Source organism: Anticarsia gemmatalis, chromosome 25 (assembly GCF_050436995.1).
Source record: "Anticarsia gemmatalis isolate Benzon Research Colony breed Stoneville strain chromosome 25, ilAntGemm2 primary, whole genome shotgun sequence".
In the NCBI taxonomy this organism is placed as follows: Eukaryota; Metazoa; Arthropoda; class Insecta; order Lepidoptera; family Erebidae; genus Anticarsia; species Anticarsia gemmatalis.
The window spans coordinates 254,645-281,654 of NC_134769.1; the positions used below are offsets into that span (position 1 = coordinate 254,645).

General features: G+C 40.4%; 1 protein-coding gene across 3 annotated transcripts in view; it reads left to right on the forward strand.

Moving 5' to 3' along the window:
* Positions 1–27,010, forward strand: part of LOC142983900 (uncharacterized) — a 76,669-nt gene that overhangs the window by 36,869 nt on the left and 12,790 nt on the right. For all 3 annotated transcript variants that reach the window (XM_076131084.1, XM_076131083.1, XM_076131085.1), the window contains exons 40-89: positions 22–99; positions 436–551; positions 940–1,032; positions 1,205–1,363; positions 1,630–1,837; positions 2,130–2,242; positions 2,332–2,446; positions 2,762–2,839; positions 2,930–3,045; positions 3,939–4,031; positions 4,132–4,290; positions 4,363–4,570; positions 4,844–4,956; positions 5,238–5,352; positions 5,431–5,508; positions 5,632–5,747; positions 5,881–5,973; positions 6,143–6,301; positions 6,526–6,733; positions 7,104–7,216; positions 7,290–7,404; positions 7,582–7,659; positions 7,939–8,054; positions 8,142–8,234; positions 8,368–8,526; positions 8,932–9,127; positions 9,503–9,618; positions 9,890–10,004; positions 10,166–10,243; positions 10,666–10,781; positions 11,042–11,134; positions 11,335–11,493; positions 11,938–12,142; positions 12,479–12,567; positions 12,814–12,928; positions 14,241–14,318; positions 14,667–14,782; positions 15,411–15,528; positions 15,946–16,086; positions 16,764–16,897; positions 17,563–17,683; positions 17,775–17,852; positions 18,169–18,287; positions 18,932–19,024; positions 19,352–19,528; positions 19,791–20,078; positions 20,488–20,613; positions 21,337–21,450; positions 22,058–22,147; positions 22,862–22,978. In XM_076131084.1, coding sequence (XP_075987199.1) covers positions 22–99; positions 436–551; positions 940–1,032; positions 1,205–1,363; positions 1,630–1,837; positions 2,130–2,242; positions 2,332–2,446; positions 2,762–2,839; positions 2,930–3,045; positions 3,939–4,031; positions 4,132–4,290; positions 4,363–4,570; positions 4,844–4,956; positions 5,238–5,352; positions 5,431–5,508; positions 5,632–5,747; positions 5,881–5,973; positions 6,143–6,301; positions 6,526–6,733; positions 7,104–7,216; positions 7,290–7,404; positions 7,582–7,659; positions 7,939–8,054; positions 8,142–8,234; positions 8,368–8,526; positions 8,932–9,127; positions 9,503–9,618; positions 9,890–10,004; positions 10,166–10,243; positions 10,666–10,781; positions 11,042–11,134; positions 11,335–11,493; positions 11,938–12,142; positions 12,479–12,567; positions 12,814–12,928; positions 14,241–14,318; positions 14,667–14,782; positions 15,411–15,528; positions 15,946–16,086; positions 16,764–16,897; positions 17,563–17,683; positions 17,775–17,852; positions 18,169–18,287; positions 18,932–19,024; positions 19,352–19,528; positions 19,791–20,078; positions 20,488–20,613; positions 21,337–21,450; positions 22,058–22,147; positions 22,862–22,978 — 6,284 coding nt within the window. The remainder of the gene's footprint in view (positions 1–21; positions 100–435; positions 552–939; positions 1,033–1,204; positions 1,364–1,629; positions 1,838–2,129; positions 2,243–2,331; positions 2,447–2,761; positions 2,840–2,929; positions 3,046–3,938; positions 4,032–4,131; positions 4,291–4,362; positions 4,571–4,843; positions 4,957–5,237; positions 5,353–5,430; positions 5,509–5,631; positions 5,748–5,880; positions 5,974–6,142; positions 6,302–6,525; positions 6,734–7,103; positions 7,217–7,289; positions 7,405–7,581; positions 7,660–7,938; positions 8,055–8,141; positions 8,235–8,367; positions 8,527–8,931; positions 9,128–9,502; positions 9,619–9,889; positions 10,005–10,165; positions 10,244–10,665; positions 10,782–11,041; positions 11,135–11,334; positions 11,494–11,937; positions 12,143–12,478; positions 12,568–12,813; positions 12,929–14,240; positions 14,319–14,666; positions 14,783–15,410; positions 15,529–15,945; positions 16,087–16,763; positions 16,898–17,562; positions 17,684–17,774; positions 17,853–18,168; positions 18,288–18,931; positions 19,025–19,351; positions 19,529–19,790; positions 20,079–20,487; positions 20,614–21,336; positions 21,451–22,057; positions 22,148–22,861; positions 22,979–27,010) is intronic.

The window sequence follows — 27,010 nt, forward strand, 5'->3', positions numbered from 1 at the left end:
TACTATAAATTTTGTACGTAGATCGTGAGAACCCTGACTATGCGTCTGCGCAAGAAGCTGTCAACACGATCAGTACATTGATGCCGCAACTTGTACAAGGTATGTTCATTTTCACTTTTATTATCACAGTAAGCTCTTACAAGTATTTGCTTGAACTATTGAAATGGTTAAACTACTGCTTGACTTGACTGCCTCTGTGGCGCGGTTGGCGGTGTATTTGAGCAAAACTCGAGGTCCCGAGGCAAAGTGCTATTGGTCTTTTCCTAATTCTTTATAGATTACTCAAAATAGAAGTCGTGTCTTTCAGTTTGGTAACTTGTCCGATATATTGCAATAGGCTCGCCAATACATTGGTCTGCCGTTACGGGGAAACGAGGGTGTATTTCTTATACGTCTGCCTGCACCTTCGCTACTATATATTTTTCTAACTCACAGAGGCGAAGACTCTTAGTGGAACTAAGGACGGTGCGGCGCAGGCGCAGTTGATACAACAAGTACAACAACTGTGTGAAGCCAGCAAGGCCATATGTGACAACGCTGGACAACCACAGGTAAGTTCATAATGTACTTGACATGATTCTAAAGTTTGCAAACGTTTTTCAAGAGTTTTTGGTAGTTTTTGTAGTTTTTTAGTTAGTTAATGCAATAAATAGTGTACAAAATTACTGAAATCGCACATGGAAACATGACGCACAGAGTAAGGATTTACAAAATTGGAATATAAAGAAAAAAATCTGATGGAATTCCGGTTTCGCTTACAATTTAGACACGAGCTAAAATTTTAAGAATTATATTTTAATTCTTCAACAGAGAAAGATTAGAAAATAATAAGAATCGAACTACCAATTGATCAAGTTGTCTTGTCGAAATAACTATGTCCTTACTTATTCGTACTTCCTCGTCTGTAATTATTAGAAGGTAATCAAAGCGCACTTGCAGGGTCTGAGTGAAGCAGCAGCCAAGTTTTCTGACGCGTCTGGTAAACTCAAGTTCATCCTCAGTCCAGCCAGATCTCCTGGCAAAGAGAAGCAGGTAAGATTACTGAAAAAAACTGTTCTAAGTTCTTCATGGGAGTTGCAGGAAAATTATTCCATACTTTGTTTTATTATGAAGTTTGATGCTGTCTTCTTTGTCAAGTAAAAACTAACTGTTCCCAATGTTTTGTTAAGTAATTTTTTTTTAGTTATTGGTTAATTTGTCGTAGATAATGGACTTATCCACGGGAGCATGTGTCCGCGCGTCGGAGCTGTTGTCTCAAGTGCAGGCGCTCACACAACAAGTGCGCGGCGCGCCCGCCGAGGACCTGGACTGCAGGGGTGCCAGGACCGCGGATGCTGCACAGGCGCTACTCACTACTGCACAGGTCTGTGCTTAGCTAATATGGTGTTTTTTTAGCCAGTATTTATTGTTATGTAGCGATCTAACTGTCATTGTCTTCATCACTATGTTTACCAAAAAACGTCCATTATTGCTCAGAGGATTCTCCAACGCCCGATCCTATATTTCATCTAATGTTATTGATCTTAATATAAAAGGTAAGCGCCAGGTAAGGCACATTCTCAATGAAAAAAAAAGCAATGTCAGTATTGAAAAGAATACGAAAGAAATACTTAACATTTTTCGGAACAGGTGACATTTCCGACAATATCATCTCCCAAATGCGCTGTGGCCCTGGTGTCAGCGGCGGAACACCTTCGAGATTCAGCTGCAGAGCTGACGGACGCGTGCCGTCCTCACCTGCCTCCAGGACACAAGGAGCAGCAGCACCTGCAGGCCTCACACCAGCAGCTCGACGATAGCCTTGACAAACTGGTGCAAGCCTGCCAGGACTGCTCTGGTGAGACACTTTACTTTTTAATATTATTATATCAATTTCAGTGATCAACTAGAGTTGGGAAATTTATGTGTGTTGTGTATGGTGTTTGGCCGGTTTATTTACTGGCCAGTTATATCTGCCGTTCTATTCGGCTATGAAAAGGTTGGAAGTTTCAACGAAACTCGTGTCCAAATATGGGCCTATTTATGTGTGTAAAAAGTTTTGATATTCAGGGTTGGGTCTTCTATAGTCGTAGGCTCTAGTTGGTCGATGAGAATTGTAAATGAAATCTGTGAAAATGGTTGTATGTCAGGTATTCGCGTGGTACTGTCGCCGGAACAGAGAGAGAAGCAACGACTACAGTTTGTGAACAGTCTGTCCGGAGCCAAGAGTTGCTTCGATCAAGCGCAGCAACATCTTAAACAGGTAACATTAAACTACTACTTTCACTACTAATTTTACTTTATTTATTTACTTCTCCTGAAGAGTGAGCTAATAGCTCTGGTATTCCACAGCCGATAGCTTCATCGTCAATGCGTGAGGAGGACGGCGCAGTTCTGCAGCAGCAGCTGTCAGACAGACTGGCGCAACTTAACGCTGCCGTCGCCGCGCTCGCCAGAGCCACGGCTGGTATGTAGCACTTTATCATACTTTTTCCATGTAATTGAATAAGGGCGCGTGAGTAGTTGTGCTCACCGGTCGATATACGATCAGTTAAGCAACCTTGACGCGGAGTTTCTATAGATGAGTGGCCGCATAGTGGTATTTTAACTGAGCGTCTCCGTGCTTTAGAGGGCACGTACAGAGTCGATCCCAGTTGTTATCAATAAGATTTAGAGAGAGAACAGTCGTTAAGCCATTCCAAAGGCCTTTCGGGCGGCTTGAACGACTCTGACACTAGGTTGACAACATCGAATAAGGTTCAAGGTTTTAATTTGTTGTTAGATCGTGAGCACCCCGACTATGCGTCTGCGCAGCGAGCAGTTGACACTATCAGTACATTGATGCCACAGCTTGTACAGGGTGAGTACCATTATATTTGTATGGTGATACTGTTTTTTTCGATGATATTTTCATAAACATCGAAATACCCATGGTATTATGTATCTGCAGACACTCGTAAGTTGTGCGGTGTGAAGGAGGGTGCGGCTCAGCAGAGCTTGTTACAACAAGTACAGCAACTGTGTGATGCCAGTGACGCCATCTGTCACAACGCCGGACAACCGCAGGTAGTGTGGACTCAGATCGAAATATCTTCTGCTAAAATGGTGTTTTATATACTCTTGAGCAAAATGCTAATAATATACTGCCGTCGTAAATGTAAACACAGTAACTTAAGTTACTGTGTTTATAGTTTGTTTAGTTCTTTGGAATCAGGAGACCGCGGGCTATTTGAGAAAGTTTTCGGTTTGTTTGTACGATGGATAGTTACCGAAATACATTAAATAAAAACACAGTATTTTTACAAAAAAAACAATTTTTTTAATAAAAAATACAGTATCTGTGTTATTTTAAATTAAATAACAGTATCTTACTACTAACTGTGTTTTTTTAACGTGAATAGATTTTAATTTTTCTTTTTTTGCTTGATTATAACACGGCTTCTTCAGTTACTGTGATTGCGTATAAAATATTGTTCAAAGATAAACAACAAATACTTGAATAAATCACAGTATCTCATTTACTGTATTACTGATTTTATACGTATTTCTAAGAAACATAGTTATAACACAGTATGTACATACTTACTGTGTCGTAATTCCCCTAATGTTAATATCTTTACAAAGTTACAACACAGTAATAGGTAAAACTTGGTTACAACACAGTAACCGTTGAGTTACCGTGTTGTAACTTAAAAAAGAAAAAAATATTATATTATTACCCTAGCTTAAAACACATTATCTAATTTTATTATTTATACAATAATAATATACTAGATATATATATACAGAATCAAAGATTTAACTATATACTAACATTAAAAGTTGCATGAAATAACATACAATAATTAGTATCTTCATGAGAGCAAAAATTAACCATTAAACTTCAACCGCGTTTTTCTCAAAACGCATATTTTGAAGTTACTGTGTTTAGATTTACGACGGCAGTATAATACTTGCAGGGTCTAAGTGACGCGGCTGCCAAGTTCAGTGACGCGTCTGGAAAACTGATGTTCACACTCAGTCCTTCCAAGTCACTCAGCAAAGAGAAAGAGGTAAGGATGTGACTATAATAATATTTATCAATAACACAATGAATATGGCTTTGGTTATTTGGAAATTGAATTATTGTCATATATGATGTGTTTTCTTTAGATAATGGATCTATCAGCGGGAGCTTGTGTGACTGCGTCAGAGCTGTTATCTCAAGTGCAGGCGCTCACACAACAAGTCCAGGGCGCGCCCGCCGAGGACCTGGATTCCAGGGGCGCCAGGACCGCGGATGCTGCACAGGCGCTGCTCACTACTGCACAGGTCTGGACTTAACTCTTCATCATACTACATCTTCAAAGAGACGTAGTACAATTAAGTTATTATCGTTGACAGGTGACGTCTTCGACCATATCGTCTCCCAAATGCGCCGTCGCCTTGGTATCAGCGGCGGAACAGCTGCGAGGATCTGCTGCAGACCTGACCTCCGCCTGCCGCCCTCACCTGGCTCCAGGACAGAAGGAGCAGCAGCACCTGCAGGCCTCACACCAGCAGCTCGACGACACTCTCGACAAACTGGTGCAAGCCTGCCAGGACTGCTCTGGTGAGGAATTGCTTTACATGAAGGATTTAGACTTAGATAACCCAGATTCCGAAAGTTCAGGTGCAGACCTTCGTACCCTGGGGAACCCTCTTACTGGGGTATAGAGCGAAGGAAAAGAGATTGTGTGAATGAAAATGGCTAATCTAATTAATAAGTAATATTTTTTCTAAGACGAGTTTATCAAATAGTATAAATTAAGGCACCACATAAGGGACCCTCCATTTAGTTGAGTATTGCAAATGTCTTTATATGTGTTGTATTTATCTGTGTCAGGTATACGTATCGTGTTGTCGCCGGAGCAGAGAGAGAAGCAACGTCTACAGTTTGTGAACAGTCTGTCCGGAGCCAAGAGTTGCTTTGATCAAGCACAGCAACATCTTAAACAGGTGAGAAACGTTTAAAAAATCAGCAACTAAAATACAAATAAATATCTATTAGTTTTATGTACCGAGGTCGTCCAAGGACTCGATTTTATCTAACTCGCTTCTTTAGCCACCTGTCAATCGTGTTTTGTGTTTATTTTGTCCAGACCTTCCTTGGTAGTTTTTACTGCAAGAATTTTCATCCGAATTGGCCGAAGTTGATAACTAACATCCATCAATGGTGTTCGAAATACCCCCTTATGAAGTAAAGAAATTCATGAATTAACTAAACGTGTATCTCACAGCCGGTAGTGTGCAGTATGATGCGTGAGGAGGACGGTGCAGTTCTGCAGCAGCAGCTGTCAGACAGACTGGCGCAACTTAACGCGGCCGTCGCCGCGCTCGCCAGAGCCACGGCTGGTATGTAATACTATAACGTTTTATCACCTCCCTTACACATATGTTTTTGAGATTATTTACAATTTTTTTTATACATAGATCGCGAGAACCCCGACTATGTGTCTGCGCAGCGAGCTGTTGATACTATCAGTACATTGATGCCACAAGTTGCACAGGGTGAGTATTTTTTATGACAGATTATTTTTTTCAATCCTCATCTATATCTTTCTCTGATTTCTTAAAAAAACTATTGTCATTAACACAAGATATAAAGTTATACAATGGTGTATGTATCTGTAGATACTCGTAAGCTGTGCGGCGTGAAGGAGGGTGCGGCTCAGCAGAGCTTGTTACAACAAGTACAGCAACTGTGTGACGCCAGTGACGCCATCTGTCACAACGCCGGACAACCGCAGGTAAAATAAAATATTTTCTTTTGACAGACTTTTGTTACTCTCTCCTAAATGCTCTTCTAGCCTAAATCTGATAATCTTAGTAGGATATTTTTTCATAAATCTGGGCAAAGTGCTACTAATGTTATATTTGCAGGGTCTAAGTGACGCTGCGGCTAAGTTCGGTGACGCGTCTGGTAAACTGATGTTCACACTCACTCCTACCAAGTCTCCCGGCAAAGAGAAACAGGTGAGTGACCCTAGTAATAATATCATCAATTTCATTCATGTTTTTATGGGACACCTTTCCGTGTTGCTGAAATCTAATTAAAATTGGCGTAACACTGTCATGAGACTTAGTATTTTAGTGATTTACTTTTGCTGACATTTTATTTACTTCCCGGATGCATTTTCTTTAGATAATGGATCTATCAGCGGGAGCATGTGTGCGCGCGTCGGAGCTGTTATCTCAAGTGCAGGCGCTCACACAACAAGTTCAGGGCGCATCTGCTGAGGACCTGGATGCTAGGGGAGCCAGGACCGCGGATGCTGCACAGGCGCTTCTTACTACTGCACAGGTCTGGACTGAGCTGACGTGATAATTTTAAATCCTTCACTCTTTGCTAAGCAATGGCCCAATTGTAAATTTCCCAAATGGGGGTTTTGAAGACCCCATAGACTTCAATTTGGGGTCCCGAATCCCTGTTACTCTTTCGCCCACACGATACGATACACTTTTTATCAGTTTTCGACCTACTATTGAAGTCTAAACAAGTGTTTGAATGAATATTTTGGTGAACAGGTTACGTCACCAACAATATCGTCTCCCAAATGTGCTGCCGCCCTTGTGTCAGCGGCGGAACATCTGCGAGGGTCTGCTGCAGAGCTGACAACTGCCTGCCGCCCTCACCTGCCTCCAGGACACAAGGAGCAGCAGCACCTGCAGGTCTCACACCAGCAGCTCGACGACAGTCTTGACAAACTGGTGCAAGCCTGCCAGGAATGTTCTGGTGAGGAACAAACTTTCGTCAGAACAGAATTGATAAATGATGCAATGCTTTAAACCTGTTACTGACTGCCAGCAAGGAATATATTATATTCCATCACAGTCTGAAAACAATATTTGCTCTGAAAAACATAGTTGAACGAAGACTCAATGTCAAATAGGTTCTTGCAGAGTTTGTCGAAAACCTTGGGTACCTTTATAAATGCTTCAACCAAAATAAAATATCTAGCAATGGTCATTTTATTACTGCTAAATTATTGAGGTTATTATGGTAATACATTAAGTATTGGTCCAATGTATTTAAAAGTAACATCGTTTCAGCATACTGTAGATGTTCATTTTCGTTATGAAACGTGTTTATTCTTCTGTATCAGGTATTCGTGTCGTTCTGTCGCCGGAACAGAGAGAGAAGCAACGTCTACAGTTTGTGAACAGTCTGTCCGGAGCCAAGAGTTGCTTCGATCAGGCACAGAAACATCTTAAACAGGTAAAGCTGAACTACAACTCAGTGTTACATACTTTTTCCTGAAGAGTGAGCTAATAGCTATGTTATTCCACAGCCGATAGCTTCATCGTCGATGCGTGAGGAGGACGGCGCAGTTCTGCAGCAGCAGCTGTCAGACAGACTGGCGCAACTTAATGCTGCCGTCGCCGCGCTCGCCAGAGCCACCGCCGGTATGTGCAAAACTATAATAATAGATAATTTCGACTTGACACTATGTCATTGCTAGGCAGACGTATATAAGTAGGATGAAAGCAGGGCTATACATATATACATAGAAACTTTCACATGTTTGCCGTTTTGGGCCTTCAAGTTGGAACTAGTGTGTAACCGGCTGAGTTTGTTGTTAGATCGCGAAGACCCGGACTATGCGTCTGCGCAGCGAGCCGTCGACACTATAAGTGCATTGATGCCACAAGTTGTACAAGGTGAGTTACTTAGTTTCTATGTGTGGATAATGTAATTTTGTGTTTACTTTCTTTATAAGGTGGAAAAGCTTTTGAGGACTTTTATTTTACACAAAAATCTTTCTAACGATGAGTTCAATAGTTGAGGCCTCGAACTTAAGATTTCTGGTATGAGTTTGACCCTTCTTATAAAAGCCTAACTGTAGAAATTATGAAGACTGCTGATGTTATCATCTCACAATGGTAGTACAAAGGAAAGCCGTGGGTGAAGTCGTTTTTCAAAATAAAATATGTCTGTAGACACTCGTAAGCTGTGCGGCGTGAAGGAGGGTGCGGCTCAGCAGAGCTTGTTACAACAAGTACAGCAACTGTGTGACGCCAGTGACGCCATCTGTCACAACGCTGGACAACCGCAGGTAGTGTGGACTCCAATATAAATATCTTCTGCTAAAATGGTGTTTTATATACTCTTGAGCAAGATGCTAATAATAATGTACTTGCAGGGTCTAAGTGACGCGGCTGCCAAGTTCAGTGACGCGTCTGGTAAACTGATGTTCACACTCAGTCCTGTGAAAGCACCTGGCAAGGAGAAACAGGTGAAGACTTTTATAGCTGTTGATGATTTTTCTTCGAAGGTATTTGTGCCATTCGGTAGAAAGATTTCTTTACTGTGTCCGTGAAAGTTTTGTTTTATCAGCTTGTTGGTAATTCCTTCAATATTTATCGTAGATAATGGACTTATCAGCGGGAGCATGTGTCCGCGCGTCGAAACTGTTATCTCAAGTGCAGGCGCTCACACAACAAGTGCGCGGCGCGCCCGCCGAGGACCTGGACTGCAGGGGCGCCAGGACCGCGGATGCTGCACAGGCGCTACTCACTGTTGCTCAGGTCAGTTGATAAAAGCCATGCCTTATAATATTTCTCGGTAAGACTTTTTTGTAGCCTCTGTGTTTCACTGCTAGGTAAAGGTCCCTTCTCTTTTGTTCCGGCTCCAATCGATTGCTAAATCATCGCGTTACTTGTGCTCTGATCGTCTACGACTAACATGTCTACCATGTTGGGTCCGGTCCGCCACTACACTCACCGGTCTTTGTCAATACTTACTTGAGATATGGCCGTCCCAATGTTTATTTTAAATTAGAAATTTTTCATGCAGGGTGAAGTCATTGTTATCATTCTGACAGTGGAATGACTATGATCAATATGGTTAGCACAAGTCCAGTATGAAGTCAAGGACCAAACAAATAATTACCATATTTTATCAGTATTCATGTCTGCCTCTCCATCACGCAGGTGACATCTCCAAGCATCACATCCCCGTCCTGCCGCACCGCCCTGGAGTCAGCAGTATCGACCCTGCGCCAGTCGGCCGCAGACCTGACGGCCGCGTGTCAGCCGCACGCCTCAGAACCTGGACGGCAGCAGCTCCTGGACTCACACAAACAACTCAATAATAGCCTGGATAAGATACTTCTGGCTTGTCGACAACGTAAGTGGCTTTTAAGCTTAACTGCGTGATTGTTTTTTAAAATTATAGGGAAACTTGGTCGGTCGTATAATTTGCTTTGGTTTGCTTTACATTTTGGCATAGGAATGCCAAAACGTCAAGCAGTACAAAGTAATGTGGCTAACTGATGAACCCTTTTTTGATTCCATGTTAAAATGTAATGAACTATTATATATTATATATCATATTATATATTATATTATCTATTTATATTATAAAAAAATACAATTCTGTACCTAATATTGTTGTATAATCTGTACGCTTTTAATTAGATCAAGAAGTTTTAAAAAAATGGGTTACAATGGGTTCCCTTGAATTTACTTGTATGTTCCTATAACATTTGTATTTACTCTACAGCAAGTGTCCCAGTAGTGCTGTCACCAGATCAGAAAGAGAAGCAGCAGCTACACTTCATCAACAGTCTGTCTGGAGCCAGGAGTTGTCTTGATGATGTCCAGCTACAGCTCAAAAAGGTAAAAGCCTGCATATGAGGTAGAATCATGAATGCGATAGCCTATGGTAGAAGACTTCTTCCTTTAATGACAGTTATTGGAAAATAGTTGCTACTTAGGACTAGTTTTTGTACCTTTATTTTGGTACCTTGGTGTATGTTCATTTTATATAATAGAGGACAATCAAAATAGTATATTGCTTAGAATGGAAACCTGATTCTACTGATTGTAGTGTATAAGCAACTTCGCATGGAAGTCTGTCATAATTCAACTTAAATTTTTATTACTTCAGCCTGTGAAGAAAGAGCAATTGAAGGAGGGAGAGGAGAATGTTCTTCAGGACTTGATATCTGGTAGACTGGCACGACTCAACGCTGCCGTCGCCAACCTGGCGAGGGCCACAGCTGGTCAGTATATCCATACACACAGTCTGTCTGACTGTTAAGCTTTTACAGCTAATAGTTAAATAACCATTATCTTAGACTGAGACTTGGAATGGCTCAGCTATACTGTCACATATTTAATTAAATCTTGGTTTTATTTCAATTATAAGTGTTTTTATATACAGATCGCGAAAACCCCGACTACGCGGCTGCACAACAAGCGGTCGATACTATCAGCTCATTGATGCCGAGACTTGTACAAGGTAAATAAATCATTATAACTGGCGATTATACATTTTTATAGTTAGCTAGCTAACCCGCGCAACTTTGCTTGCGTCATATATTCCCCGTTTTTATAACATTTTTTCCTGGTACTCTACTCCTATTGTTCGTAGCCGACAACAATAGGAGTAGAGTACCAGGAAAAAATGTTATACTATGTTACAGAGTAAGGCTATATAACATCACGCTGCGTGATGTTATATAGCCTTACTCTGTAAATAAGCTATTCAACAGTAATATAATTCTTCAATTCGCACCAGTAGTTCCTGAGATTAGCGCGTTCAAACAAACAAACTCTACAATTTTATAATATTAGTATAGATTTTGAAAATAAAAGTATATCTGAAAATCTATTGACTATAGCCGATATCTTTCATTTACCATTTTAAATGATTTTCTGTAGATACGAAGAAACTGAGTGGTACTAAGGATGGAGAAGCTCAGAAGACGTTGTTACAACAAATACAACAGCTGTGCGACGCGAGTAGAGACATCTGTGACAATGCTGGACAACCACAGGTATACATAAACTCTATCACTCTTACTCATAAAAATATATGAAGTTATCAAAGGCTTATAAAGTGTTTTGTATTTTTCACTCCTTAGCGAAATGAAAGAGATAAAACATATTTTAGTAGTTGTTAAACTAAAATAGGTTTATAGTGTGTTTATGAATAAGAGGGTTTATCTATATTTACATCTATTTCAATTACTGAATAAATTGACAATGTGATCTTGTGCAAGTTCTTTATAATATTGTATGTATATTTTCCTCATAGGGTCTGGCTGATGCGGCTGTGAAGTTTGCAGACGCGTCCAGCAATATGATGCTTGCCGTCAACCCTACTCCTGACAGCGGTGATGAGAAGAAGGTATGATACTCTTTGTCATTTAAAGATTTTGCCAAATTCTATTTTTATTCAAGCGTTTTCAAAAAGTTTTTTTTTTGGTATGCCTAAGAGATGGTTTTGGTTTTTCAACAAACGTTTAACTAACCGTGATTATTAAATGAGTGTTAAGTTTTGTAAAAATATACATACTTCTAACTTTACTTAGTAATATTTTTGTATAGATAATCGACTTATCCACGGCATCGTGTGTCCGCGCATCAGAGCTGTTGTCCCAAGTACAAGCTCTGACCAAACAGCTGGGACCGAAGGAAGCTGCTGCGCTGGACCAACGCGGGGCCAGCACTGCTGATGCTGCACAGGCCTTGCTCACTGTCGCACAGGTACTGCGGTATTAACATAAAGAACATAAGATAATTTTGCTGTGGAACTCCCTCGTTCCGGGAGGGAGTTTTGAATTATATTTTTGTACTTAACTTAACTACTAGTATTGTAATTAAGTAAGGTGTATAAAATCTGAGAGATATTATATGTTTCTGCCGATCAGGGTTTATGCTGTAACGGTAATAGGTATGGTGATATGAGGCTAATAAAATTTTGTTGGCATCTCAAAGCTGCCTCGGTTTTTCATTAAGCGGCTGTACATATGAATCCAATAAGACTTGTCTATTTTTTACAAGGCAACAAAGTAAACGGTAAAATGTAAGCATACATATTTAAGTAATCTCTTTTTACGCCTTAAGGTAGGTTCTCTCTTCATGCATCATTTATAGTCATTTCCGTCTCCACTATTGGTGTTAACATCCCTTCCTCATTCCTCCCTGCAGGTGACAGGTCCCAGCATCAGGTCCCCGCACTGCAGCAACGCCCTGGAGGCAGCAGTACACAGTGTCCGCGGCTCGGCCGGCGAGCTCACGGCCGCGTGCTCCCCTCACGCTGCGCCCGACGTCCAGCGCCGCCTGCAGGCCGCGCAGCTGGCGCTCGACAACAGCCTGGATGAACTGCTGGAGGCCACCAGGAGTGCACAGTACTGTGAGTTTACATAGATAAAGCATTTAATGTATGACCTTATAATTTCTGTTTACACTTTACGAGTAGTATCAAACATTGGTAAGCATTAGATTTTGATTAGAAAAAAAAATATTTTATAATTTTATTAAAATTATCAGCAACCAGTTTGTTGGTCAGGTAGTCCTAGGCCCAGTGAGTTTAACTTACATCAAATATTTTTGTATAAGGACCACTCCCGCACGAAAAATTTGCTCTCGTGTCATACAAAAAATAGATACAAAGTACAACTAGACTAACTTGTATATAGAATATTCAATTAGCTATCATTAACATATAATATAACTAACCTATTCCCAGTGCAACCTGAGAAGCAGCGCGTTCAGTTCATACGCAGCGTGTCTACAGCTAACAGCTACATCGATGAAGCTGAGAAACAACTACAAGAGGTAATTTACTGAATACCATACTTTTTTGACATAAAACTTGCTACACACATATTCAATCCGGGCGATAAAATCGAATATATTATGTGAATGAATGATCGGAAAAAATGCCGCTTGACTTTGCCGCGCTTGTATAAACATGCCATGCCTTGGTAAATACTGCTGGATCGACCGACCCGAATATGCGTGTAGCAAGTCTGACAGTGTGAATATTTTTGAAGTTAGCATTATAATGTTTTGTTTTTATAGAAGGAGGTGTGTACCCGTATGTCGAGCAACGAGACGGCGACGTTACAACACAACCTGTGTCGACGTCTGGCGCAACTGAACGCGGCCATCGCTGCACTCAGCTCGGCCACTACAGGTCAGTCATTTACTACGCTGTGACTTCACATCCTACTATATGATAAGTGCGAAAGTTTGTAGATGTATGTATGTTTGGTACCCTTTCACGAACTAATGGACGGATTTTATTAAATGGGAATGAGTGACCACATTATGCATACCGAGTTTCTACGTGTTTCGGAAGACTTTGACAGTCTCACAAACAGTTTTACCGAGGGGTATCGTGCTATCACCTAGGTAACTAGGTTGTGAAGATCCAATAGGCAGTCGCTCCATGTGAATACTGGTATTCAGCTGCAACCGGTTAGACTGGAAGCCGACTCCGACATATTTGGAAAAAGGGCTAGGCTGATGATGTTTGTTAAAAGTAAACGACGCATGGTCCACAGCTTGTTTATTTATTGACATAGACTAACTTGAAACACAACTAGATAAAGCTTAAATCTCAACAACTCTCTCCCTCGATGAATATGTGCTTGCAAACTTGTTGTATATAAAACAAAATTTAGGGACTTTCGCAACAAATAGCGATAGACACAATTACAACACTAGAAACAGACACAAATTAGTAGGTCCCCATCATCGTTTACACAAGGTGCACAATTCGTTTGTAGGTCTCGGCATTCGTTTCTTCAACAAGCTTCCAAAGCACATCATGGATTTACCCCTGCCAAAATTCAAAGTTGCTGTTAAGGAACATCTCGTTAGGAAAGCTTATTACAGAATTGATGAGTATCTAAACGACAATACCTCTTGGGATTAGTCGCTCGCTTGATTAGGATTCTTTGAAATTAGGGAACTTTGCTATAAATTGTATAAACTCAGTAGCGGTAGGTCTAAATATTGTAAAATATGGGCAATTAATGATGCAAATGGGTGATGTTACGTACAATTTGATGTTATTCATAAAACTGTCACTTTTTTTCTTTTTTAATGTTCACAACCAGTGTGCTCACTTGCTGCCCATATTCTTATTATCACATGCTAGTAGGTGCTCAGATACGGTACGATCAGAGACTAATAAATAACCTAGCTATATTCATCTAACTTAATTGACGTTTAGTCTATATCGCTGATTGTTGGCAGCTCCTCGCATGATCAATTATTGTATCCACCACATTGTAAAACTTTTTGGCGATTGAAAAGAGTGGCCGTGAGTTTCTCGCTAGCTCTTCTCATAAGGCTCTACCCCCTTTCCGAGCTAGTGGTAGATTCAGTAATTGTAACGACTATCATAAGTGTCAATATTTGACCTAAATGAATAAATGATTTGATTTTGATTTTGATTTTGAATATTATTTGAAATTAAAAATGTGTTCGTTTATCGTTAGATTCCAAGAACCCTGACTACCCGAGAGCTGAGCGTTCCATCATCACCATCACTGAGCTGATGCCGAGGGTCGTTCAAGGTGAGTTCATTTAGTACTGAGTTAAGATTGTGGCACGATTTTATACATTCGACACTATCAACTAATAGAGTTTAATATTTATAATTTAGATAATGCAGTAATAGTAAGATAATTCGGGTGTAGATCACTGTTTGAAATATTTCTTGTTGTCAACTGCTATTCAGTTCTCATCAATAGTATATAGTAGCTGTATTGCCCTTCTGATCGTTAAAAGCCATTTGCTTTGTTAGTTCTGTTATACCGCAATCCATAATCTTGATATGAGTATCGGGAAAAATGCTTTTTGTAACATGGTCAAAATAGTATTCTGACATAATAAGTAAGCCTGACTGACTGATATGTCCTCAGAATCCAAGAGCATGAGCTGCCGGTACGACGACGACACGCGCGGCGCCATGCAGCAGCAGCTGCAGGACATGTGCAGTGCCAGCCGCACCATCTGTGACAACGCTCATGACGCCAAGGTCAGTACCTTCCATCTCCATCTGTTGCTCGTTTAAACGTTCACTCTTGAGGACATGAGTTTCGGCCAAAGATGTCATTTTAGCAGTGTGCATATATATTATCTGTGAACTGTGAAACAATAGTAAAAATGTCTACCGGGCCGGTATTTGGACATCTCGGGCAGCTCGATCGTAATTGGCGTATATAACTAGCCAGTTGCGGTCACTGGTCGGTAAGCAATCTGTGGGTTAAGCAAACCCTGGCGCGGACATTCCATAGATGGGTGACCATGTAGTGGTATTTGAACTGGGCGTCTCCATACTCCGGTAGGCACGTAAAAAGTCGGCCCCGGTTGTTATCTCCTACGATAACAGTCGTTAAGCTACGTAAAGCTTCGGGCTGGTTGAACGAGGTTCACCACTAACCATACGATGAGAAAAAAAGAAGCAACGTGAATGTTTGTGTTTTAAAACAAGAACAATGAGGTCTACCTAGACTAGATGCAGCTATTTCAATCGTAATTAGCTAAAAGGGCATGATATTTTTGATACGTCCGTAGTACACAGAACCATAACCCGGTGGGTCGGTATGCAGACATTACCAACGAAGAGTAGATTTACTTGCCTAATAAATATATTGTGATGATAGAAACTGAACGAGGCAGCAGCCAAGTTCGCCGTGGCGTCGGGCGAGCTGTTCACAGTCGTCAACACTGCGCCGTCACAGGACATCGCTGACTCCACCATATCGGCTGTTAAAGGAAAAGGTAACATTATTATGACAAAAGTACGAGTATAATAAAGACATTGGTCGTTTGGTAATTGATCAACGGCTAGCCACGTTCTAGCTTGGTTAAGTAACGTTACTGTGATTGAGTTCGAGACGAGTGATAGTGACAAGTCATGTTTTCTTTCAGTTTTTTTTTGTGATTTGTTGTAAAACAAACTTATTTTACTTATTTGTAGTTTTTATCTTATTACATATCTGATATCCCCATCATCTGTAAATGAAATGTCATGGAGATAAAATAAAATTTAAATTTTTCTTAGATATCTAAAGAGATATCTAGATGTTATTCACTTAATATTCACTTTATTATTGTAGAGCCAGAATATTTAAAGTTTGTCCAAAATATTTTTTTGAATAATCCGACGCATAGTTAAACCCATCATGAACCCTTTAGGTCCAGGTCCATCGGTGCCCAAGCGCGCCGGGTCGAAGCCAGCAGTGCCGCAGCGCAGGTCAGTGGCGTACCCGGTACCCTCGCGGAACAGCGCTGATGCACAGGACTTCCTCAACGCCATGCGCGACCAGGAGTGCAGAGGTACGTTGAAAAATAAACCCTGGTAAATTGGATTAGATACATATGTATAGCCTGATAGCCTATGTGTTCTCCGTGTGGAGCTTCAATGAGGTGATGGAGTTTTTTAGGTCTCAAAGCTTTTCTATTCACACCAAACGGTCTGCTAGCGGAGTAGTAGTGGAAATACACCACATAACCCAACATTTATCCCCTAAGCAGGTTGGGCAGCCGAAGGGATTTTACCCCCAAAAAAAAATCGAAATTTCATTCATACATTCAGTTTATACGGTTTTGTAAAGTTTAGTTTATAATAAACTATCTGTACCGGCTCGTGGTTTTCCTTGTTAGGCTACCAAATGAAATATTTTTTTTACGATTCTATAAGGGACATACGTACAGTCAAACATACATTTTTATACATCGCCGGGGATCGGCTTTCCCATCAAATTTTTCACGAAGAAGTAAAAACCTTTTAACATCGTTATTTTGAATTTATAGCAGAAATCGCCCAGGATGACATTATTATCAATACAATACAATGTTTACAATTCTTACAAACACCAGTATTCCAATTAATTGGACACGCATAACAGGAGACAGGGGGGATTGGACAAAATTGGGGACGCTTGTGCCTAGCAATGGGACAGTACAGGCTGACAAAAAAAATAAAAAAAATATTTGATTTATCTCGCTAACAGAGAACGCAGTGCGCGTGGTATCGTCGGAGAGCAAGTCGAAGACGGACGAGGAGAAGCGCGTGCAGCAGCAGTTCCGCCAGGCCGTGGACGACGCCGGCGCCGAGATGAAGCACGCCAAGGAGCTGCTCTCACAGGTAAACTACATAACATTAGTTCTTTATTTATGAATAACATTCGACCTGTGTGGCGCAGTCGTTAAGGCGGTCGCCACCAGTACGTCGGGAGATCGTGGGCTCGATTCCCACACGGAACAAATATTTGTGTGATCTACAGATAGTTGTTTCGGGTCTGGCTGTAATTTTGTAATTTGTGTCATGTTTGATAAAGTCCCCGCGATCCTAGATCAATTCTTAATGCGAGAACTATCTTTTTATAAGAAATAAAATAACCAAAACACTAGGAAAACTTTTTATCTCATATTTCAACTGCCTATAAGCTTTTCCAGGTCTTCATCCATTTCCGTGTAATGTTTCATCAAAATTGGTTCACCGGTTTTGGTATTTCTAAAATGCGTTTTTGACAAATTAAAAATGTAGTTGCTTTGACTGTAGTCAACTACCCTATTACCCAATGTATCATTACGTACTAATAAGGTCTTTGCTCGGCACATGACTACACTCTCTATTTTCTTTTTCTTTTAACCCACTACTTGGTCTTACTGCTGGGCAGGGATTTCGTTCTAAACGAGGGAGGGGCTAAGCCTTGAGACCACCACGCTTGCCAAGTGCGGGTTGGGTACTTTACATGCCATCAATAAATACTTCTTACTTCTTATAATATAATATATTTTTGTCACCAGCTCCAAAGTTTGAAGCAAGTGCGCAACATTGAGCCGTTACAACTGGCTCGCCATGAACAGAGCATGGAGGAGACTCTCGCCAAGGCAGAAGTACAAGTGGCTGCTATCGTTGCTGCTAACTGTAAGTATATGGAGTTCTATTACCATCCTTGTCATTTGATCAAATCTGTTAAAAAGCAAGAAAGAGATAATATACGCTACTTTTGTTTCAGACGCAAACAAAATGGATCAGAGAGCCGCGCTGGAGCCGATCTTAGCACTCACAAAGTCAGTCACTAGTGCTGTTGATGGTGTGTATTTATAATATTGTATTTTTTAATTATTTCTCTCACGATCCTGCATTCTGAATAATGATCACTAGCTCTAACAGTGACGGAAAACATCGTGATAAAAACCTCGCATGCCCTGTTGTCAGTTGTTGTTGTTTTTAGTATGCCTACGTGCCTGTCCATAGGCCTAAATTTGTTAATAAATTTGACATGTAAAGTCCCCAACCCGCACTTGGCCAGCGTGGTGGACTCAAGGCCTTCGTTCGTAAGGAGACCCTTGCCCAGAAGTATTGTTCTCTTGAAGTAATGTACAATGTGTTGTTCTGTACTACGTCAGACGGCAGCGCCATGTACAGCAGCCTGCCGGAGCACAGCCGGGACTCGTTCGTGAGCGACATGAGCGCGCTGTGTGCGGCCACGGACGACATCTGTCACGCCGCGCTCAATGATAGCCAGGTGAGTTCTTTTAATATATTACATACATCATTTCAGAGAAAAATAAAGAAAAAAGATAACATTATATTATTTATAGCTGAGCCGCGCAACTTCGCTTGCGTCACATAAGAGAGAATGGGTCAAAATTTTCCCCGTTTTTGTAACATTTTTCACTGTTACTCTGCTCCTATAGGTAGTAGCGTGATGATATAAAGCCTATAACCTTCTTCGATAAATGAACTATCTAACACTGAAAGAATTTTGCAAATCGGACCAGTAGTTCCTGAGATTAGCGCGTTCAAACAAACAAACAATCAAACAAACAAACTCTTCAGCTTTATAATATTAGTATAGATTATGACCATCAAACGTACAATCAGCTCCAAAAGTCGCTGAACAGAAACAATTTTCAAAATACCTGTATACAATAAAATGCCACAACTCAGAGACGAGGTTAAGAAACAAAATAACCTTTACAGTGGAAATTTACAAAAGTCGCTGTACATACACGAGTATTCCAAAAGTCGGTGTACACTAGTTGTACTTGATGGCGAGACTCCTTGTACATGAGGCGGACGAATAATCACGAAAACTCAATTTTTGTTTTTTTTTTCTATCGTACCGATGAAAAATACTCATTTCTTTATTTATATTTGTTTGTGTAGAAACTGAACGACGCCGCCATAGCCTTTGGCAATCAGTCCACCAAGCTGTTGCGAGTGGTCAGCTGCGATGTCAACCCTGCCTTGGAGAAAGAGGTAACATGCTTAACTACTATTTATTCGGTTTAACCTTTCTACATACATTGTAGGATCTTGAGATAATTTATCAATAATTCATATATTTTTATGAACATAATGATAGTATTGATAAGTTTAGCCTCTTTTGTTCGCATTGCATGCATAACATTACACCCGTTATACCCCAAGGTGTACGAAATACGCCTACGTTTTGACATAAACAAGTCTCATCTGATAGGGGTGAAAAGACCAATAGTAATTTGCCCGACCGCGTCACATCTTTTATTTTGTTGCATTTAAATTATTTTGTATGAAGAATTATAATGGCTCATAATCTTTTCTTAGGTGATCCACCGAGCTAAAGCCATCGGCGACTGCGCGTCCCGCATGGCGCTGGAGGCCAGCACCGTGGCCAACAGCGCGGCCGCTGACGTCACGGGCGGCCAGCGCCGCGTGCAGGACATCTGCACCGCCGGGGCCAGCTGCGTCGACGCCGCCGGGAAACTCGTCTACACCGCCAAGGTAAACTCATCTCTATTTGTAACTTCTATTGGGACAATTTTGGCAGAAGCTACTCCATAGATAGATACTATATCTTCACAACATTTGTATTATAAGTAGGAAAAAAGGCAAGAGACTTTAGTATTACCAAATATTCTTTCAATACCAAGTAACGTTTAAACTTCATGTTATATCTATCACTTAACTACAGAAATGATTTATAAAATCACCTAAAAATGTTGTCTTAATAAGCGTCATTGAAAATTTTTATTTGCCTCCACAGCTGGTCGCCCCCTCAATGCACCACTCCACCTGCCAAGAAGCGCTCATATCCTCAGCAGACACACTCTCCACGAACCTGGCCACATTCTCCGAGTCTTGGAAGCCGTTAGCGTCGTCTTCTCACACGAAGACCCTGTCTGCAGAAGCACAGACCTTGAGGGAACTGCTGGAGAGGCTGAAGGCTGATGTGAAGAGTGGCAGGCTGGGAGAGAGGAAGACGGAACAGCACGTGATAGTAGTGGATACTCCGTTGAGACAGATGACTGTGCAGCTCATGGAGAATGCTCAGGTAACTTCTCATATAAATAAATTGGAACAGACCAATAATACTTTTCCCGACTCGGGAATCGAAACCTGATTTATCAGTGACTATACCACAAAGACGGAGACACTTCCTTATATTCAATTTACTAATTACAGAGAAATATAGACTTAGATAATCTTATTTTATTGTTGATTTTGAATTAATATTTAAAGGAAGAATATTTTTAGAAAAAATTGTAAAACATTCGATCTCGTACTAACTTTGTTTTTACACTGTGGCATTTTTATTCTATGAATACATTCGGCAACTATATCGACCGTTCGTACGATGCTGTTATATTTTGCCGTATGTATTCTTAAAAGAAAAAAATCTATTTTAATATGCCTTCCTAGTTATGAAAGTGTCATCTATAATCCGTCATGGTTGTGCACAGAGCATGTCGGAGCACAGCGACTGCGCGGCGGAGCTGAAGGCGCAGTACGGCGCCTACAGCGGGCAGCTGGCGGCCGCGCTGCGGGCGCTGGACCTGGCCAACGTGCGCTGCCAGCGGGCGCCACGGGTGTGTAACACTTCATATAGATCATACACTACATATCACTTTTTTTTTTTTTTTTTTTTTTAATAACCCATATCTGTCCCACTGCAGGGCAAGGGTCTCCTCCCAAACGAGGGGGAGGGGTTAGGCCTTGAGTCCACCACGCTGGCCAAGTGCGGGTTGGGGACTTTGCATGCCCTCAATAAATGTATTAAACAAATTTTTAGGTATGCAAGGTTTCCTCACGATGTTTTCCTTCACCGTTGGAGCACGTGATAATTATTTCTAATACACACATAACTTCGAAAAGTCATTGGTGTGTTGCCTCGGATTCGAACCTGCGACCACTTGCGTGGGAGGTGCCAACTTAAACCACTCGGCTATCACTGCTCTAATAATGTTTAATTTGACATGTGTGTACCAAACTGCTGGCCGAGTGTCTCCTCCCGGACTGAGGGAAGGATTGGGCCTTAAGTCCACTACGCTGGCCGAGCGCGGGTTGGGATTGAATACCTTTTAAAATTGTTCTAAAAACTCTCAGGCTTGAAATGTTGCATCACGATATTTTCTCTCATAGTTGCATCGAATGATATATAACCACATAACTACAAAAAATCTTATATACCACTCGGCTGACACTGCTCTAACCCACCCAAAAGTTACATTTTAAAAGTCAACTAACAACAACGATCAGTTTTTCGTTGAGCCTACGTAGTATATTTTTATAAATTGTATTGTGTTGTGCAGAACAAGAACCGTCGCAACGAGTTGGAGATGGCGATACAAGACCTGCAGATCTTGTCCCTGCAGTCGCGACCCTCGCGCGTCGGACAGGAACAGAACAACATCGTCGACTTTAGAGTAAGTTACCTTAGCAACCTTAGTTAGCTTTACCTTAGTTAACCTTAGTAAGTTGACTTTTTTTAAAATGTTAGTTAGTTAACTGTAGTAGGATAATGATAGTTAGTTAACCTGGTTAGCCAAGGTTTATTAAACTTAGTGCGTTTAATACATAGTTAGTTAATCTTTATTATTAAACTTTGGTAAGTTAACGGTAGTTAGTTTACTTTATTATGTTAACCTTAGTTACTTTACTTCACTTAGTTAATCTTAGTTAGTTAACACTAGTAATTGGAAATGTTTTAAAGAACTTTTAAGGGTGTCTATATACATCGTAAATGCCAAGGGTCTCTACTAAGTTTTCGAACATTATAACCCTACTAGCTTTTACCCGCGACTTCGTCCGCAACCTGAATTTTCCCATGGGAATGCGCAATTTTCCCGGGGTATAAAGTAGTCTATGTCCTTTCTCGGGTAATAAAATATCTCCCTATCAAATTTCATGCAAATTGGTTCAGTAGTTTAGGCGTGATTGAGTAACAGACAGACAGACAGAGTTACTTTCGCATTTATAATATTAGTATGGATAATATAATGGTGGCATAACTAACAGTTGTAATATTTGCAGGACTTCCTCCAAGGTCTGGTGACGGAGTCCCAGCAGCTGCAGAAGACAGCCGACAAGCACCAGGCGGCCACCGGCAAGAGAGTGGCTGATGTAAGTTACCTTTTATTATTATTTACTTGAGGCGCTCATAGCCAGTTGCACTCACCAGTCGGTAAACGATCTCTGGGTTAAGCAACCCTTGGCGCGGTATTTTTTTAGATGGATGATCGGTGTTTGAACTAAGAGTTTCTGTGCGTTGAAGTGCATGTAAAAAGTCGGGCCTTGTAGTTGCTTATAAATATTAGAGTTGGTAACCATGCCAACATTTTTCCTTTTCTTCCTTAACAATTATTTAAATTTACTCTGAACTGCATGTTTGACGCAATGGTTAACGTGGTCACTTTTCCGCAATAATTGTAGCGCTGCGGGTGGTGGGTTCGAATCCCACCCGGCTCAAATATTTGTGTGATGAGCACGAGTATGTGTTCTGAGCCTGGTGGTTCATTTATCTATTTAGGTATGTATTTAGAAGTATATAAGTGTGTTTATCAGTTAATTGGTTACCATAGTACAAGTTCGGAATCAAATGACCATGTGTGCGTTGTTAAATTATATTTCATATTTTATTTTCTCTAATATTAATGTCGTATAGTTTCTAAGCCCATGACTACATGCAATTCAATTCAAAATATCCTTTATTTCGTAAACTTCTTACATAGTATTTGAAATAGTCAATATATTGTATTTTTTTGTATATATATGTAATGTAGTGGTAAGCTGCTGTTATACTAATTGACTTATGTATGTATGTGTGTATGTGTCCAGGATATGAGGATCCTGTGCAGTCAGATCAGCGAGGATGCGACGCGGCTGATGAACCCCTCGCAGCACATCAGCAACGACAGCTGCGACGAGATCATGGACATGTTCGAGTTCAGCCAGGTCAGTGTGTACTCCCACTATATTAGTAGACCTTGGCACGGTCATTCTGTAGATGGGTGACCGCATAGTGGTATTTGAGCTGGGCGTCTCCGTGCTTCGGAGGGCACGTAAAAAGTCGGTCCCGGCTGTTGTCTACTAAGATAACAGTCGTTAAGCCATGTCAAAGGCCTTCGGGTGGCTGGAACAACTTTGACATTAGGTTGACCACTAACCATACGATAAGAAGAAGAAGATTTGAACTGGACGTCTTCGTGCTTCGGAGGGCACGTAAAAAGTCGGTCCCGGTTGTTGTCAATTAAGATAACAGTCGTTAAGCCACGTCAAAGGCTTTTCGGGCGGCTTGAACAAATTTGACTCTAGGTTGACCACTAACCATACGATAAGAAGAAGTAGAGAGCCCTCCATGCAAGATTTACAGCTGGCGGATATATAAATACGTGGGCCACTACTTATATTTTGAGCCTAACTATGAAAAACGGTAAATATGTGAGTGAAAACTACTTTATCGTGTTCTCGGGTATTCTTATGCATGATCTAGATAGATTTTTATCCGATCGAAATATTTTTTTAATATTTTTTTTTCTTTCCCGAATACCCCTCAAAAACAGGGTGTTTAAAAGCATAACCTGTTTCTTGTGCCGATGAAAAATCAAGGTTAATGCTATTTATTCTTAACGTTTTGGAACTAAATAAAGTCATTTAATGTCAAACTGTAGTGTATGGCGAGAAACTTATTTATTCGATTATTTTCGTGCACAGAACAGCCGGTTGTTTAACAAGATGCGTTGGGGCGGGCATTGTCACTATGGCACTCGAACTGTAGGATTTTGAGGGTTTTCCATATTTTAAACCAGTCTTTCGGTAAGCTTTTGATTGTAAATCAATAAGAATTAACCATTCTACATTTTTCTAAAGACATTTTGGGCCGTGGCAACGTTTTTATAAAAAATCAAGGGACTATTTGTTTCGAAGTGCTTCGAGCGCGAAAACCTTTTTCTGGATTTGGTTCATCTTAAAGCATCCATAAAGGCGACTGACGTTTACTTTTCGGCTCATGCGCATAGATCCTAGATCTGTGGTCTATCACAATTTGATACATGTATTTTGAAGCAAAACGATAGAATTTTCAAGCATTTGTTGGCACTAATCGGCGCGAGTACCTTTGCGAATTCTTGTAGAAAAAAATTTGCTCATTTAGAAAAAAACTTCTAAACGGAAATGTTCTCTCCAAATATTTTATATCTAAGAGTGGAAATAATGTATAGGATTGTATCGATCTATTGATGTGTCAGGAAACGAAAATGCATAATTAATTTTCGCACAGCATCGATTTTTCCGGACACAACTGGTGACCTTGGACGACCTTCAGGAATTTCATTGGTGAGGGAAAAATAATCATGATAGAACTCTACATATTAGCGTTTCAAATTCTCAAAAGATCGGACTTTATCGCCAAAATAATAAATAAGTCGATATAGACACGACTGTTTCTATAAGTCACGTCGAAAGTCGTAAAAAATACTTGCACGAAAATGTTAACATCCTAATACCATTTTTCCGCACATTTACAATTTTCGATCGACGATATTGAAAATATTTTCAGCGCAGATTTCAAAACTTTCTTAGGAATGTAGTAGTCAAAAAGGTCAAACTTTACGATGAAAAAACCCAATGGGGTCTAAAACAATCAGATTCGTCAAGGCTCAAAATATAAGTAGTGACCTAAGTATAGAAAAACTGTGATCTGTGACTTATATAGCTGACGGTTCGCTGTTTGATACAGCTACTATTTTGGAAATATACAGAATACTTTCTTAATATTAAAAAGGCTTAGTTAACAAACAGCAGCGCAGCTCGATATCTGAGGTTAAGCTGCACTTGCCGAGGTTGTTCTCTGGATGGGTGACCATATTATGCATACCGAGTTTCTCCGTGTTTCGAGAGGCGCGTTAAATTATGAGTCGGGTCCCGATTGTCATTTTCGAAGATCTTTGACGATCCTTAAAAGTAGTCAGAAGCTTGATAGTCTGACAGCCAGTCTTACCGAAGGGTATCGTGTTCTATCCCGGGTAACTGGATTGTGGAGGTCCGATAGGCAGTCGCTCCATGTAAAACACTGATATTCAGCTGAATCCGGTGAGACTGGAAGCCGACTCCAACATAGTTCTGAAGCAAGGCTAAGCTGATAAAAATGTCGACAAAATTGCTGAATCGATTTACTTGGAATTTAGTTAAGCGATTGATTAATCTGAGAAATCAGATTAATCAATTGCTTTCCGTTTAAAATTCCAAATAATATTATCCAAGCGTGTGCGAAAATCCAGTGTTCTATTATTATTTACCTATATGTATAATAAATACATATAGGTAATTAGTTTTGATTGTTTTCCTGATAATTAGTTTTATTTAACTGCGTATGACGTGCGATACAAATATTCCTTGTTGTTGAAGCCTATTATTTAGGTTATAATATAAATTATATGCTTGTATGATTAAATGGCGGCTAGTCGTTACTTTATAGGTTAGGTACTAGCTTCCTCCTGCGACTTTGTCCTCGTGAGAAGATTTTCCGTGATATAAAGTATCATCAATTTGGTAAAACGAGTTCAGTAGTTTTCACGAAAGAGACAAAACAAGCACGAAACGTTTCGTACAAAAAGAAAACACGTGTGTCGTATGGGATCCCCCATATATTTTAAATTTTTTTAGTATTTGTTGTGATAGCGGCAACGGAAATATATCGCTCCTTCAATGCAAAAGGGCCACAACTCAAAAAAAAATGAAAATCGTTTTATTGCAAAAATGACACCTGAACCGACTATATTTTATAGTAAAAAAAAACCCCCATCATTTTTGCTTATATTATGGCTGCACTGACTTACTGCCCTTTTTGCATTAGCTCACTTTGACAGGTAATGTCAGTGCAAAACAGCCACTTTGCGAGTTGCGCCCGGAGATTCAACGCAAATGCTCGTCAGTTGCATGAAAAAGTGCCACAATCCAAAATATGTCTGTGTTGGGTGCAAAATTTCAAGTTAATGTAATTATATTTTACAATACAAAACTGCCATATTTTGGAAAACGTCCTTTTTGCATTCTAACTATAGTATTTGTTACCATATTTTGTAATACAAAAGTGCCATATTTCTGAAAACGACCGTTTTGCATTCAAACACTAGTATTTGTTATTATATTTTGTAATATAACAGTAGCATATTTTCAAAATACGTCCCTTTTGCATTAAATTATTGTGGAATAAACAATAATTTTTAGCGTGCTAGAATAGGAAGGCCAGAAATATGACCGTTTGGTATGATAATAATTTTAGTTTTCGTTACAATTTTAAAAATAAAATAATACATTTTGATGCAGGCAAAGTAAAGAGGCACCCTTTCCTTTCAAATTCCTCTTTCAGGGGCTAGATCCGACCAGTCCTTTTCAAATGCGTCTAGGTCATCCCGCCATCTCCATTTAAGTCTCCCGCGTCTGCTATGACCATCTTCTGGCATCCAAGTGGTAGATATGCGGGTCCACCTTTCCGAATGCATATGGATAACTAGCTGACCCGCGCAACTTCGCTTACGTCACGTAAGAGTCATATTTTCCCCGTTCTTGTAACATTTTTTACTGGTACTCTGCTCCTATTGGTCGTAGCGTGATGATATATAGCCTATAGCCTTCCTCGATAAATGGGCTATCTAACACTGAAAGAAGAATTTTTCAAATCGGACCAGTAGTTTCTGAGATTAGCGCGTTCAAACAAACAAACTCTTCAGCTTTATAATATGAGTATGGATGTGGCCGGCTCAGTTCCATTTCAGCCAGGCGGTCTTCTCCCTTACATCGGCTATGCGTGTTTGGGAGCGCAGTATAGAATTTCGGACGTGATCTGTTCTTTTGATGCATAATATACTATGCTCCATCGCTCTCTGGCTCTTTCTGGTTTTCCGTAAGGGACCATGTTTGGGCAGCGTAGGTAAGGACGGGTAGTAGATATAAACATGTCGACGAGCTTTCACTTACACCAGGATC